Genomic DNA, 16,559 nt, shown 5'->3' on the forward strand with positions numbered 1-16,559 from the left:
GTCACACTAGGGCATGTCCGCAAACCCCTTCCAAACCCCACCAACCTTCTACCCCCAAACCACTGGGGCAGTTTTTATCGTTATCGGGGTGGGCTGGCCTTGTGTCCCGGATCTTTGTTTAGGAAACAGGCAATAATGAGCAACCACAATGGACTCAGAACACTTTACCGTCAACAGCAACCGCTCCGCACCTCCCCTTCTTCCTGGCCTTCTGAAAAAAAATTACCCGCCAAAATCAGCTCTATTTTAGTCCTTGAATTATATGACTTGCTGTGTTGTACGAGAAGATCTACATAAAATTAATAACAGATACAATCTCTGATTATATGTTCGATAATTGACCCATGACTATCAAGGATGGATTTACTTTGCAAACTTCAATAATATTTGATGTTTTAAATGCTGCTTGCAATCTATAGAGCTGTCCCATGAATTTTCTGTTTTTCCTGTTCAAAATTCTGACTGGTTGTTTCATCTGACTTTCTTTGGCTCTGAGTTACGGATCAGAAGGTCTAGGGTTCAAGCCCTAGTGTTGCCATGCTGGGAATCTTAGGCCCTTAAGCAAAGCCATTTGGGCTCCAGGGGCTCTGCATCATCTCTGAACCCAGCTTCCTAACATCATTGGGATATGCAATGAAAGAATTTCACTGGGACACCTTTTTGGTGGCCGTGGCACATTGTGTGTTTCAAAGCCACTAATTTCAACCCCAGATTAAAGAATTAGGTAAAGGTGTCTGACCATACAACATGTACCTGTTTAAATTGTCAAGAAATCCCCAGAGAATGGTTTTGATTTTGTAATTCTGAGCCATATTTTATGATTGGTACTTCAGACCAATACGCTGCATTCTATTGCAGAGAATGTTTGGGTTAGATTGTGTAATTAAGATTTTCTAGCGATAGACTTAAGAATAAAGGAACATTCTAGATTCTGTTTATGTCATTAATTTTCACATTTATTGCATTTGGCAGATGCCTTTAACCAGAGTGACCTTTTTGTTTTTGTTTTACCTTATGTAAGGTAAATGTAACTGCATTTTATTGGCTCTGTACGTGTACCCTGCACAATGACAATAACGTTAAATCTAATCTAATGTTTAAGCAGATAGATAGATAGATAGATAGATAGATAGATAGATAGATAGATAGATAGATAGATAGATAGATAGATAGATAGATAGATAGATAGATAGATAGATAGACAGACAGACAGACAGACAGACAGACAGACAGACAGACAGATCGATAGAACTTTTCTTTCATTGCATAGTACAGGTACACAGCAATGAAATACAGTTTAGCATCGACCAGAAGTGCACATAGTAGGAATTGTGCAAATTGACAAGTGCAGATACATTTGCAAATATATGTACAGCATGTAATAAAGTAAATAAATGTTCAGCAAATAAATATAAAGGCTATGACAGTGAAACATGTGCATGAGCTCATAAATTAGCTTTATTTACCATCATTAATTGGACTATATTTGGGAGATTGATGTCATCCAATGCTTTCCTCCTGTTGGTGGATTCTAGATGAGTATCCTAACAGCATGTTAGCAGGTTTTAATAATAAATAAAAAATGCACACTTTTAAAACTTTGTTGGTCTCTAATTGCTAATTAGTTAATTGCTAATTACTACTCTCAGCTAGATTTTTCATTATTCAACTCTGACAGCAGAAACTAAATCTTTAATGAAAGACAAGAGATTTTCACCATTAAATGTATTTTCGTGTGTTTTTTTCCCCCCACAGCGATTTCATGCGGTCTCTCATTAGCAAGATGGACTTCAAATCTTTAGAGATGAAACTCTACAAAGCAAAGGTACTCAATTCTGTCAAATTGCAATCCATAAAGCATCCCTCTCTCCTTCCTTATTTATATGTTTTTTCTTCATCACTCTCTTTTCTCTCCCATTTGCTCAGGTCAGGGTGGGACAGGGGGCTAATTATAGTGAAATAAAGACCTCTAAAGGCTTTGAAGGGCAATTTGGAGTGTAAAACTAGCTGTTTGAGAAGAGAAGTAAAGTTTTTTTGCTCGCTCCCTTCCTCACTTCCTCTCCTCCTCTCCTCTCCTTTATTCACAGATTACGAACGGTAATCTCATTAAAGTAGCCGGCGGTCTACGGCCAGTGCTACGTGCCCTGTAATCAAGTTAAGACACCCTGCTCACCTCAGATGAGGCATATAGGGTGGCCATTGTAGAGCGAAGGCACTGGCGCTGAACACAGAGGACGTGGAAAAGGAGAGGAGACTTTGAAAGCCGGTGGCTAAAAAGAGGCCGCTGAGGGAAGTTGAGCCCCTGCTGCCAGTTCTTAGGGTTAGCGGAGAAAGGGCCGGCTAATTACAGAGCAAGCATGAGGTGGAATTGTTATTGGGGGGACGGGAGAGGGGAGCGGGCATATTGCCAGCGGATTATAGGAAACACATACACACACGCACACACACACACACACTCACACACACGGCCCTAGTCATTACCTTGGATGCATTTAACTGTGCAAACAGGTGCACTTACAGAAGAGCCAGAACAAGCTGCTGAAACTCGAACCTCTTCAGACACACGTCTGAATGGACGCACACAACACACACACATACACACACACACACACACACACACACACACACACACACACAAACACACAGGTAATGAACACATTATGCTCTTCTAACCAGGCTTCTTCACTAAGTTGTGATAAAGTCGCCATGAACACGTTTCATTTCTTTTCATTTCATTTAAATGATGAGAAACAATGAGATGCACATGGAAATTAGGCAATACTTCACTCAGAAACATTTATTATTGATTACAAGGCTTAGTTTTGTGAAGTTTTGTGTCTAAATAATTTTTTGTGTATAGATGCACAAGAAGATTAAAGATAAACAATGCAGAAAAAAATGCAAATAAATATTTCTGGGTTAAATTAACTCTTATACATAATAAATAACATTTTGTTTACAATTTAGGTTTATGGTTTACCATTTATAATTTCTAGAACTTTTCATAATGAAGGTCAAAGGCGTAGGGACGAGGTTTGTGTCTGTACTGGGGGTGACCCCGAATAATTGAAGATTCAAGGCATCGATAGGAGGATCCTGATTTGACTAGCAATCCAACAGCTGAATCTTTGAGCTCTAATCTAATTCGTCTATATGTAAATCCCTAGTCGAGGAACCCCCTAGTCTCTACCTTTAGATCGAATTTCATTCATATTCCTTCAAACCAAATCCAAACACTTCTTGTAGACCTCTTTGTTTTATGTTTTTTTAGAAGTTGTTCCTGTTCCTCCTGGAGGGCCAGTCTGAGGGCACCGAGTCACCACAGGGTTGTATTAGTGCTGAACAACTGCTTGTAGAGCTGAAAGCAGGGGGGATCCGCGAGGAGCATGAGGAAGAGGTCAGGCGTGAACTTCGGAGTCTTCGCTCTTTAGACCTGCTCGACTTCTTGGCACACCTGCCTCTTTTCATTCTCATCCACAATTCCGTCATAGCTAACCCACTCGATGACTCCAGCAACCTGTAACAGAAACATTGAAGCTGTTATGTTTTAACAGCAGTAGCCATATTGTATGGTAGCCATATTAGCAGGATGCTTCTTCAAGGCAATTCAACTGAATATTTGAATTTTAGATTTTTCATCTGATAAATCTGACCTGGAAAAAACATTTTATGCATCAGGAAAAAAACGAAATTAAGGCTATGGTCTCTCTAGTGTGTACAACTCAAATGAATTAGTTATTAGTGTCAACGTGGACTTTTTTTTGTCTCTGTTTCTTTTCAATGTCCTTTGACGCACTTTTGAAACAATTTAGCTAGCTATAGCTATTTTCAATGAGGATGTCGCAAAGAATGTTCACATAGTTCATGCAAATTCATTCATTGCTGTCTTTCCAATCCCTGTTTCCCAGGGATCCCAAGTTTTATTACTGGTATTAGGTTTATCGGGTATTTAGGTGCCTCGATACCTTGCTTTGCTTTTTGGACCTCTCTTGGGAGAGACCTGATGAAAATTTATATTTTTTCACCTGTGATTTGGATTTTAACTGAGATTCTAAATCTTCAGCCATGTTTTTAGTGTTAAGTTTCTGCAACTTTATGCTAAGACTTACAAATATGGGTCTCACCAGACCTGAAAAACGTTCATCACAAGTTTGCTGAGTCTTCATCACGACGTTTCACTTTTATTTTTATTTCTATATCACTTTTAACAATGGACATTGTCTCAAAGCATCTTTACAGAGATAAAGCAGTAATAAAGTTGTATAAGAGACTGTATAAGTTCAGTGCCTATAAGTTTGTTTCATATAATTGTAAGCTTATCCCTAATAAATAAGCCAATCGTGACTGTGCCAAGGAAAATCTCCCTGAGATGGTATGAGGAAGAAACCATGAGAGCAACTAGACACAAAAGAGAGCCCATCCTCATCTGGGTGCCACCGAATGTCCATTCCTTACAGGTCCATCATTGTTGAGGTGTGCTGTTCAGTCACATGCAATTAAATGCATAACTGGTCATGCAACCTGTGATCCTGAGCTCCTATTGACAAAATCCAAACAGGATGTGAAGGTCCATATTTTTCTTCCTCCTCAAGGATTAAAATGGTTTTCCTTAAGGCTCTATACTTGCACCTCACAAAAATACATGCTGGCAGCTCTAAACCTCCCCTTGGTGTAAATATGTGCCTGATGTGAATCTATAGTAAATAAAGAAGTTAGATTTAATGTTAAGTGGTTCCAGGACCCACCACAACCTGACCAGACTAAAACACTTAATGAAGATGAATAAAGGAATACATATCAATAGCAACTCTATTTTCTCAAAATTGCCATTTTGAGGGCTCTTCAGAAACCCTGTGAGCCAAAATTAAGATTGAGTTGTAAAAATTAAAATTTTTAAATGAAAATAAACATGTTTTTCTTTCCAAGCCCTGGTTAAAGTGTTGATCCTAAATGCAAACCATGATGTCAACACCAACCAAGGAGATCAAAGAACCATAGTTACACAAGCATGGATTTCACAGAACATTCACAGTGGTGGGAGAAATTTTCCATACGCCGTTCAACTGAGTAATTGTACTTCAGGAAGTGTGCAGCAGAGAGCGAGTGCTGTCTGTGGTCCTGAACAAGTTGATAACTCTCAACTTCTCCATGAGGCTTTCCCTTTTGCCATAGACAAAATGAATAATGCATGACCGGGTAATAATATGTTTTTAAAATGAACAAATGAGGACATTGAGAACTTGCCTCTTTGCAAAATAATTGCTGGGAACAGGAGAAAGAAAGTGAAAGAGAGAGAGAGAGAGAGAGAGAGAGAGAGAGGGAGAGGGAGAGAGAGAGAGAGAGAGAGAGAGAGAGAGAGAGAGAGAGAGAGAGGAAGCTGCAACAAATAGTGCAAAAAGGAGTGCACCATAAGAAAGGAGAACATTTGTATGTCAAAAGGAATGGAGGAAAAAAATAGAGAGAGAAAAAGAGGGGACTAAACCCTTTCGTTTATGCCTAAAAGAAATGGCCACAGCCCTCTGCCAGAGGACCTGGGAGCCATGAAAAGCTCTCATGGTGCCTGGGAGGAGGTGAGTGGCTCGTCTTTAGCATCTGCAATGTCTGTTTGAGAACTTGGAGAGGCAGCGATGGCAGCACTTTGAAAAGGAGTGAAAGGGAGGGCGAGAGCGAAGTGATAACGAGAGCCTCCTCATGTCCCAATGAATTTTAACTGGGAGAACATCAGAGGGCTGGGAAACCAATCAGAGAGGATTAGTGTGTGTGTGTGTGTGTGTGTGTGTGTGTGTGTGTGTGTGTGTGTGTGTGTGTGTGTGTGTGTGTGTGTGTGTGTGTGTGTAGGGGAGAGTAAGAGACTGCCTCATTGATCCCTAGCATAATAAAGAGACAAGAGACAACTGCGCAGGCGCATACCCTCACACGTGCCAGCTTACTCGTCTGTTTTAGAAAACTCTTCATCAGATATTTTTTGTACATATCGCAGTTACATGATATATATATACTGTTTAGGCATAACAATATAGCATTATAACATTATGACCGATTTTGGCAGGCAGCAAGTGAACATTTTGTTCTCGAAGTTGACATGGAAGAAGCAGGAAAAATGAGCAAGCATAAGAGTTTGACATGGGTCAAATTGTGATGGCTGGATGACTGGGTTAAAACATCTGCAGCTCATGTGGGCCATTCCTGTTCTGCAGTGGTCAGTATTTATAAAAAGTGGTCCAAGAAAGGAACAGTGGTGAACTGTGTATATGTATATATATATGGCCAGTTAGAATAACCCCCTGACTGATGTTCTGGAAAATTTGGAAGGTCATTGTCTATGAGCAAGGATTCCAAATGTAATGTATTGCAGGAACAAGCATATTGTAGGTAGGAAGCATTTCTTCAGCTATTACAAATCATTTCCTAGCCCAAGTGACAAATAAACACCCAGCACAGATCTACCATCTATCAAGACACAATGACACTTTCTTATGTAGTAGCGCCACACAAGAACAGGGTTCGAACTTGAGCCACACCAAGCTGTCTTTGTTGGGTCCTTGAGGAAGACCCTTAACCCTGTCTTCTATAGGGATGACCCTGCTCTATATATGATCCCAAACGGGGTTTAGCTTTATGGTTTTCTTTGACCTTGGAGGTCAAGATTTCTAGAATCGAGTACTTTTTGTGTGGCTGTCAAATGCATTAAGATCTATTAGGCAGACAATTTTAACTTTGCAAAACAAAAAATTGCACATTTTCACTGTTCTGAGAGTTTTTTAGAGTTTTTGCCTGGACAGTGGACTGAATAGATTTGGGCCGAACCTCTAAAACTTAAACACTCATATTGAATGTGTGAGAGTGCAAAGAATAAAATGATCTCCAGCTCTGCCAATATTTTATTGTGCATACTGAGACATATTTTATTATTATTACTTTATTGCAAGCATTTGATATCCAAAAACCCTTCATGTCTGTCATAGCTAGTTTCACTGGAGTCCCTACTTACACCCTGATCACACTGTACAGTGTCTTCCAAGTTTATGCAAAAATAAAAATCTCCCTGTGCCCCCTATTCTTCTTCTTCTTCTCTCTCTCTCTCTCTCTCTCTCTCTCTCTCTCTCTCTCTCTCTCTCTCTCTCTCTCTCTCTCTCTCTCTCTCTTTCTCTACTTAGAGAGAGAGAGGGTTAAACATGTGCATGAGGTATCAGTGACCAATGAGCCTGTCCTCTTTTTCTTCTCGGATCTGCATGATTTATCATAAAACCCTACATCTGGATGGAGTTCTCATCAATTGGAGACCACTCTTTGCAGCTCCATGAAGATCCATGAAGGTAATAGGCAACTCAAGAACTATAAGGATGATGGATTTGGACTGTAATTATTATCAAGGGCAATCCGACAATCCGCTAAAATTACTTAAGCCTGCAATTTTATTGAACAATTCTGCATGTAAGCACCCATCACTGAACAGAACATCTAAACAATGATTGAACTGTAATGAATGGACATTTGGTGTCCTCCAGATGAACATGGGTTCATTCTGGTTACTGTTGCCACTGGTTTGCTGGATGAACTTATAGGGAAAAAACTTATATTAACTGAACTTATACATTCCAACTTTATAACCTCTTCATGTCTGTACAACTGCTGTTTGGATTGTTAAAAGCGCTCTACAAATGAAGTCAACTGAATTTATATGAAAGCAGGAAGAGACATCAAGAAAGAAAAAAAAGAGACAAAAAGAGACGAGAGGGAAGAAGTGTCTCCATTGTGCGTCAAAGTTGCGAGTGTGTGTGTGTGTGTGTGTGTGTGTGTTTGCTTGCTTGCGTGCGTGTCTTCGCACCTGCCCCGAGGAGAAGTTTACGCTGCGCGCTGGCCCTCTCAAGGGAGGCACGCGCCTCTCGCCGCCGTGACGCGTCGCGCGGTTTCCCGTCCACGCGTCAAGGCGAGGCACGCGCCCCACCGGTCCCTAAGCACACGCGCGCGCGTGGCCCAATGCCCGCACTATATACCTGGCAAAGCCAAACGAGTGCTCACCACTTTGGTCACAAGTGTCACAAAAGTTGCAAAGACAAAAACATTTTCAGGAGAAATGAGGGACCTGAATATGATAATGTAGGATAAGGTTTGAATGCGCACCATGTCATGCATTAGTTTAAATTATCGTAGATTCATGAAGTTCTCGAGAAGAGTGAAAGTTCAACATGCAATTAAGTGAATAAATGATCATAGATGATCATAGATTCATAAAGTTCTCTTGAAGAGTGAAAGTTCAACGTGCAATTTAGTGAATAAAGCCGGTTTAAACAGTTCGCACGCGCACGTTCACATTTTGTGCACGTGCGCGAGTGCAGCCAAGCGTGCCACCTGAAGTAAGATCATTAAACTTTATATTAAACAAATATACAAGAAATAAAGGTACCAAACGTTTCTATCTATTTGAAATCATCTTATCAACGTGGTATCATCGGTATGCATTTGTTTACTTTATCTATGAATGGAGTTGAATGGAGTTGTATTCAATCCCAGCTCACTCTTTGCAGCTGGAAATGGTTCCACATGAACAGCCGTGAAGTTGCTGAGCAGCGCAAGAACTATAAAGGGTGAACAGCTGAAAGACCTCAACAGTGGTGGAACTATAATTAATGGATATTCGGTGCCCCCCAGATGAGGATGAGTTCACTTTTGAATCTAGTTCCTCTCAAGGTTTCTTCCTTATGCCATCTCGAGAGCTGCTTTGGGACAATATCTATTGTTAAGAGTCTTCTACAAATGAAAGTGAATTGAAATGAATTATACCCTTACTATGTAACTTCAATCACACTTTCTATAATAAATCATTATAAATTATACATTGTAAATATATCCTCTTGAAGGTACCAATACAGAAATTGAATCAGTTTGCACATCTTTAATCACAGCACTACAGTAGGAATTAATAGATGTGTGTACATGTATGTTTAGGGCATTCCTGCATGTCTAAAGCTGCTTGACTTAATGTGCACAGGGGCTCCAGGATCCATAAGGCATCTCCTGGCATTTATAACGTTTTATTTATCCAGAGAAAACACAGAAAGGTATAAAGCAGTGGTCAAATGAGTGGGGAAAAGACTCAGATACATAGTTATAGTAAGGAGGACAGGCATGTCCATCACAGTTCATAACTTAATCTGTGCCATCCATTACATTCCATAAACCAAGTTATCATTCAATTGGAATTAAAGCACAAACTTGTGTTTATTGGATGGTCCACATTTTTTATAGAGATATTTATTTAGCTATTATATATTAAAGCTAATCTTTTTTGTTTTTTGTTTTAGATTTGTTTGTTTTTTAGTGTAAGTCATTAGGAACAATCAAATGCAAATAAACATAAATAAGGCAATTCATAAAACCAATTCTTCTTCTAATATGTTTGTAATATTTAACTTGTGTTTTAAGGCAATTTTCCTGTATATACACACACACACACACACACACACACACACACACACACACACACACACACACACACACACACACACACACAATCATATATATATATATATATATATATATATATATATATATATATATATATACCAAAGAGAGAGAGAGAGAGAGAGAGAGAGAGAGAGAGACATTTCCAATCTCTATTTACAAACATATTGAGAATATCTGCATGCAGTAAACCATGAATGAACACGCAAAGAAGCAACACAAGTATTTTAGAAACTTTTTTTATTATGAGACTAAAGTGTACAAAATATGAATGTAAGGCATTTCCCCTCTATTTATTCCTCTTCGAATATTGGAAAGGCAGAGTTTCATCAGGCAGCGTGGAGAGAAGACAGACCGCCGTGGTTTGGACAATAGCTGCATAACCTTTGATCAGTGTGAACTCCGAGTCGTATTACATGTAATTCCCGTTAAATAAGACACGTCGGTGCTGAAATAAAAACCACTGGAGTGTCAAACTCCAGGCAAAACAAACAAACAAAAAGCAAGAAGCCTAAAACCGCAAACAGATGCATTTACATGTCTGAAAAAGGCAGGAGGTAATAAACATCATGTGTTTGCGTCTTTACGCAGAGGCCAAAAATATATATACATATTACAGTGAATGTGTACAAAAACAGCATCTATAAATCTCTTACATACATACAAAAATAGTTTAATATATTTAGAAAAAAGCATGATCTTTATACAAATATAACTTCATTAGAATAGATTCCGCCGGGTTGGAAGCATGGAGTTACAGCAAAATCCCCGAGTTCAGATGAACTCCTCCAGTGTTGAGTGAACACCTGCAGTGCTAAAATGAACCCTTCCAGTGCTAATGTGTGTCCAGCTGAAGGTGTTAAATCAACACATGGATGTGGGGGGGATTTTGTTGTGCAGGACAGGACAGTTCTTCTGATTGGATTTAGCATAGTTTTGGAACAAATAGAAGAATCGCTGAAGCAGAAAAATATGATTTTTTTTTTTATCTTTTGGGTCAATGCGCAAATGCGCAATGCAACCCTTGCGCATTTACTTTATGTTTTTTTTTTCTTTGCACTTGTCTGCTCTACAAGTCCTTTGGCTCGGGAAACTTGGGGGCGACACCTGAGTGTCGCTTTGGGCCTCTCATCTTGGGCTAGTCTCTCTTTATTGTGGGAACTCGGGTCTATCCAACCTGGACGGGAGCGCAAACGCAGTGCCTTGTGTTCTCGGAAGATGCACTTGAACCTCCGAGGGAGTGAGTGCTGAAAGATCCTCAGGATGATCCTCCTGGAAGGAAAATAAAGATCTGTTAGTTCTGCAAGGTGGAATTATTAAATATCCAATATGGAAAAGGAAGAACGTGTGTGGAGGAGATGGTATGATGTATGTGGTTAAACTAACCTGATGTTCAGAACCAGCTGGTAAAATCTAAGAGCTCCTGCTCCTCAGGACTAAGTGGGTCGTAGGATCCTTCATCGGAGGAGTAGGAGGAGACAGGAGATCCGGCCATCGAGTTCATGTCGTTGGAGTAGGTGTGCGCGACACCGGGCGACAGGACACCCGACTGGAAGGCCGCGCTCACAGCGTCATGCTCGTCGAGCAGCTGCTGCAGGGCGCGGATGTACTCGACCGCCGAGCGCAGGGTCTCCACCTTGCTCATCTTCTTATTGGCCGCGCCGTTGGGCACGTGCTCGCGCAGCGTCGCGAAGCCGTTGTTCACCAACTTGACACGGTTGCGCTCGCGCTCGTTGCGCCGCGCCACGGCGTGCGGCTGCTGCTGCGGCAGACTGTAGCCGAAGCCCGCGAAGCTCAAGCGCCGCTTGCACCGCAGAAGTTCCGGCGAGGAGGAGCGCTGCCTCTTGGTCTGCTTGGACGCCAACTTGCCGATGCTCTCGTTTGGGCTCAGGCTCTGCGAGGCGGCGGCGGCGGCGGCTGCGGCGAAGAAGCACGCCGGAGCTACAAACTGAGCCTGGTCTACACTTAGGTCCATCTTGGTTGCGATGTCCATAACCGTCGAGATGCTTCACAAAAACAACCGCCCTCACGCGTGTGACCCGCCCTCACGATTCCTGTGTATGAACTTCGAGCTTTTGCAAAGCTCTCAAAACCTTCTTCTGGAGCACGAGAGCGAGGCAGTGCGCCTTTTCAATGCACCGGCAGGCTGACCCACGCGCTTCCCCGCTCCAACACCTCCCCCACCTCCTCCCCTGGCCACGCCTCTCGCGGTGCGGTTGCAGCGCGTACGCCGGGCGCGTGCCGCTCCTGTCGCTGAATAAACAACTCGCCGTGAAGTAGGACTTTTTTTTTTTTTTCTCCAGTCGGTGCTGAACTTTTCCACAAAAATGAGATTTACGCATCAACAGGAACACGAGCTTCAGATCTTTTTTTGGATTGCAACTTTAAATTGTAGTTTTTGGATGAAACACTTTTTTTTGCAGGCAGAAAGTTAGAGGAACAAGCACTTTTATTCACTTGGCCACTTTTACGCATTGGGACTTTCTCAATTCAGTTGCGCGTGCATGCCAATGAAGACAAGTGTTACTCAAGACAATAGTGGAATTTATTAGACTAAACAGATAAGGTATAAAGAAAAAAACACTAAAACGCATCCAGGTTTTGTTTTCATTTGAGGAAGCAAACAGATCTGATGTGTTGTATGGAGAAAGATCAACTTTGAAGGGAAGAATACACGGCTGAGTCAAATATGTGAAAGGGAGTAGAGGAAGATTTGGAGAGATGGAGAGGTGGAGAGATTGAGAAGTGGAGAGGTGGACAGATGGAGAAGTGGGGAAATTAAGAGGTGGAGAGATGAAAAGGTGAACAGATGAAGAGATGAGAGGTGGAGAGATGGAGAGGTGAAGAGATTGAGAAGTGGATAGGTGGAGAGGTGGACAGATGGAGAGGTGGGGAATTGGAGAGGTGGAGAGTTGGAGAGATGAAAAGGTGAACAGATAAAGAGATGAGAGGTGGAGAGATGAAGAGGTAGAGAGCTGGAGTAGTTGATGCATTGAGTGCGCTTTTGTGTGTGTGATTGGATACACGCCATTTGTGTTACTGTAGACGCGACACTCTTCCTTTTTCTTTCTTTCTTTCTTTCTTTTTTTTTTTTTTTTACACAGCGGAATAATTGAACTTTTTTGTTAAATTATTACTATTGATTGACTGAACTGGACCAAGCGACTCTCAACAGCAAAAAGCTCTGAATAATTGCGCATGTAAGCGTGTGTGTGTGTGTGTGTGTGTGTGTGTGTGTGTGTGTGTGTGTGTGTGTGTGTGTGTGTGTGTGTGTGTGTGTGTGTGTGTTGGGGGGGGGGGGGGGTGTTCAAGAAATTGTGTAATTTTTCTTACTTGGCTGTGGCATTCAAGATCAGGCCAGCATTCAAGCACCCAGCCCCCTACAACTTTTTCTTTTCTTTTCACTCTCTCTCTCTCTCTCTCTCTCTCTCTCTTTCTCTCTCTCTCTCTCTCTCTCTCTCTCTCTCTCTCTCTCTCTCTCTCTTCTCCCCCTTCTCCTCAATTTTTTTTTCGCGCAGCAAGAGAGTTGAGAAAAGAAGCGTGGGTTCTATTCACTTTCTCCCCCACAAAGCCTCCCCCTCTCTCTCTCCTGAGCCACGGTTCTGTTCTCTGAAACCTATCTCCTATGCTCTGTCAGGACGCTCACAGGCTCCAATTAGCGCTTTGTGAAGGCTTTTCTTCGGAGCGCGCGGCCGCCGGTGCCTCCCTCCTGGCCCTACCCCCATAAACCCCCCCTCACTCAGTCCTCCCCCGCCATCCCTCTATCCACGCTTCCACTCATAGCCTGCTCCAATAATTTATATGGCATTCGGGCACACAGTACCAAATAACTCTGTTTTTTTTTTTTCTTCCACACCAGATTTTATTACGCATGCTCTTTATGACTCTTTTCTCAGAAGTTCTCAGTGTTGATACAATTCCAGGTTTGAAACACGTTGTTCAATTCTATTTAATTCAGTTCATTTTTATTTGTATAGCGCTTTTGACAATGCACTCTGTCTCAAAGCAGCTTTACATTGATAATGCGTTAATGAAGAATAAATAAGATTGTTATGTTGTGGCAAGTAAAAACTCCCTGAGGTGGCATTAGGAAGAAACCTTGAGAGAAAAATGGAACCCATCCTCATCTGGGTTGCACCGAATTACAGCTAATCGATGTTGAGGTGTGCGGTGATGTGATCAAATGCAACCTGTAGTCCTGAGTCATTGTAGCAGACTGCTGACATTAAATACAGTCCAAATCCATCCTTAAAGCTCCTGTGTTGCTCAATAATTTCATGGATACCCAGACCGTTGATGTGAAACCATCTCCAGCTGCACAGATTGGCCTTCAATTGAAGAGAACTTCATGCAGAGGCAGGCCAGGATGAAGCAGGCAGATAATTAAGTAAAGAATAGGCGCAGGAACGCTGGCCACTGGTACCTCAGGAGCATGTTCAATGTGTTGGATCTACAGATGTCTGTGGGAAACACTGGACGTTGAAAAATTACGCTAAAGGGGTACCCAGTGCGTCAAAATGTGACTCCAAGGGATCCTGACCAAACGTCCATATGTGATGAGTTGGGAGTGAGAACGTGTTGGTTTAACTAGAGAGAGAGAGAGAGAGAGAGAGAGAGAGAGAGAGAGAGAGAGAGAGAGAGAGAGAGAGAGGAAGAGGTTTGACAGGGAGAAGAATATATGGATTATTAAGTATCCTTATTGTTGTATAAAAGTAAAAGACACTTGGGGACTCCTACAAGACTTTGTCCTTTTTTATACCTAAAATGACAGACATGTGGGATCTCTGGGATAAGTGGCGGCCCACCACACCACCGTCAACAAACCTGAGTGAACGTGTGAGAGTGAGGGGACGACAGCTTACAAATATCCCAGTTCACTGAATATTCTACATCCATGATCCCACCAGATCTGCTCCTTCAACTAAGATAAAACCTACAAATAAAAAGCTTGACCAAATAAATGTTTTTAGCCTCCACTTCAACACTGAGACTGTGTCTGGTTCCTGAACACTCATTATAAGGCTGTTCCATGTTGGGCTGTTGGGCTTTGTAAGAGAAAGATCTGCCCCCTGCTGTTGTCTTCAATATTTAAGGTACCAACAAATAGCCTGCACCTTTTGATCTAAGTAGGCGTGGGGATTCATAGTAGTATTGAAGTTCACTCAGATAGCGAGACTGTTAAGTCTTTATGTGTTAGTATTAGGATTTTATAATCAATGCGAGATTTAATGGGAAACCAGTGTAGACTGGTGTGGTGATGTGGTCACACAGTGTTTTCTAGATCTGTTTATTTCTTAGGTGAAAGAAGGCTATCCTGGTAATGTTATATGTTGTTCTTGTATTGACAGAGTTAAAACCAACATCTTAAACCCAACAAACATTCGACTGAAGTCTCTGAGCAGGAGCACACCTCATGATATCACGATGGGAAAATCATTTATATGTTTCCTTTCTTTGTAAAAAAAAAAAAAATTTTATAAAAAATGAGGTACAGTGGTCTCTCGGAACTCATGTTTCGGAAATCGGAAGTCTGAGTCTGAAAATCTGAGATCTTCGTAATTTTATTCTTAATATTATAATGAAAAAAAAAATCTCATTTCTTTTTGAACAAAACATCTGAGGAACCAGCCCAATGAGCTAAACATGCATGTTAACTTCTCCAGTGTCTACATCCAGAAAAGGAACCAGAATCAAGGTGGTTAATGTAAAACTCTAAACCTACTGTATATTGTAAGACCAAAAGTATGTGTACACTCCTCCATCACACTCTCACGTGTTATCTGAACATTTGAATCCAGATTTATTCACTCTATACTGAGCTCCATTCTTCTGTGAAGGCTTTCCACTACATTTTGGAGAGTGAGAAGGTCCGGGGGTTGGAAAAGGTGCCAAAGGTGTTCAGTGTGGTTGATGTCAGGGTTCTGGCAGGACATTGGCATGGAGCTCCTGGTATACACTAATTGCTGCAACACTGTTTTGGACTTTAAAGAAGGCAAAACCTTTCTATATAATTGTGCGCTTCAAACTTTGGTAGAAGAACCACATCTGGTATGATGGTCGCGTGTCAATATTTTGCACATGATTCATGTTTCTCTCTCACACAAACACACAGTTTTTCTGCAGAAACTGCTTATCGGTGTCTGAATCTCGGCTTCGTGAAGCTACGTTAGAAACAAAATCCCCTTAATGATCACGATTCAGAAAGGTCCAGGGTTGTTCTTTAAACGCGCACTCATCCACGTCCACCGAGCTTTGGCGTGAATCTGGGCGTTAAACGAAGCTGCGCAGACACAACCCTGATGCGTGGCGCAGATAGCGCGTGCACTGTGGTGCTGTACCTTTAACGTGAAAACACTGATGTTAACACTGATGTGAGCGCAGACACGTGTGCATAAAGTAGAAAGAGCATCTAAGGAACCAGCCCCACGAGCTAAACATGCATGTTAAATTCTCCAGTGTCTACTCAAAGGAACCAGATTCCCATTCCTGGTCCTCCTGTCCTGCACATTTGAGTTTGTCCCCCTGTACACTTTAACACACACACTTCAGACCTGCTCATTAGCTGATAAGTCGAATCTGGTGTGATACGAGCAGCTCTTGTGAACCAATGCATTATGCCATTAAGACACTTTATTGTTCTTTTAAAGCTCTCCAATAGAGTGGGTTTTTTCATCATCATCATCATCATCATCATCATCATCATCATCATCAGTACTCTAGATACCGGAGATGCTGAGTAATTTCCCCGAAACGTTGGAACCCCCCCCCCCCCCCCTTCATTGCGCATGCGCAATGCGTGTTCGCTCTTGGCAGCGGAAACCTTTCGAGCCAGGTGGCCAAAAATATGTCAGTTGAGGTGGAACTCGTAATACGACTTGGGTCTGGTTGATTTTTGGATCTTTTCGGGGAATTCTGGTGTTCAACAGTTACTTTTTTTTATTGGATTGGATCTCAACATTATGTATTCTTTTCAGAGGTGGGGAAAACTTGCATTTCTTTCATCAACTGTGATATAGATTTAAACAATTCCTAGCTAATTCCTTTTTTTTTTTTTTTTGCAGTCATGTAACCTTTACAAGGTTACATGAACAACA

At 41.6% G+C, this 16,559-nt stretch overlaps 2 protein-coding genes across 3 annotated transcripts in view; one reads left to right on the forward strand and one right to left on the reverse strand.

The window, feature by feature from the left end:
- Positions 1–3,754, forward strand: part of LOC310718869 (uncharacterized protein) — a 61,961-nt gene extending 58,207 nt beyond the window's left edge. The window contains exons 15-16 of one of the 2 annotated variants that reach the window (XM_083527946.1): positions 1,756–1,825; positions 3,272–3,754. In XM_083527946.1, coding sequence (XP_083384072.1) covers positions 1,756–1,825; positions 3,272–3,523 — 322 coding nt within the window. In that variant the 3' untranslated portion in view covers positions 3,524–3,754. The remainder of the gene's footprint in view (positions 1–1,755; positions 1,826–3,271) is intronic. The other variant, XM_083527947.1, reaches the window with a different exon arrangement.
- Positions 3,755–9,690: 5,936 nt separating this feature from the next.
- Positions 9,691–11,566, reverse strand: ascl1a (achaete-scute family bHLH transcription factor 1a). Its single transcript, XM_083528057.1, has 2 exons — positions 10,852–11,566; positions 9,691–10,737 (listed from the first exon to the last, which is right to left on the reverse strand). The coding sequence occupies exon 1, from the start codon at positions 11,456–11,458 to the stop codon at positions 10,859–10,861; it is 600 nt and encodes a 199-aa protein (XP_083384183.1). The 5' UTR covers positions 11,459–11,566; the 3' UTR covers positions 9,691–10,737; positions 10,852–10,858.
- Between the last annotated feature and the right edge of the window lie 4,993 nt (positions 11,567–16,559).

Source organism: Silurus aristotelis (genome assembly GCF_946808225.1).
Source record: "Silurus aristotelis genome assembly, chromosome: 24".
NCBI lineage: Eukaryota > Metazoa > Chordata > Actinopteri > Siluriformes > Siluridae > Silurus > Silurus aristotelis.

Bases quoted from the DNA above. Each gene is read 5' to 3' on its own strand.
- ascl1a (XM_083528057.1), bottom strand. From the start codon at position 11,458: ATGGACATCGCAACCAAGATGGACCTAAGTGTAGACCAGGCTCAGTTT.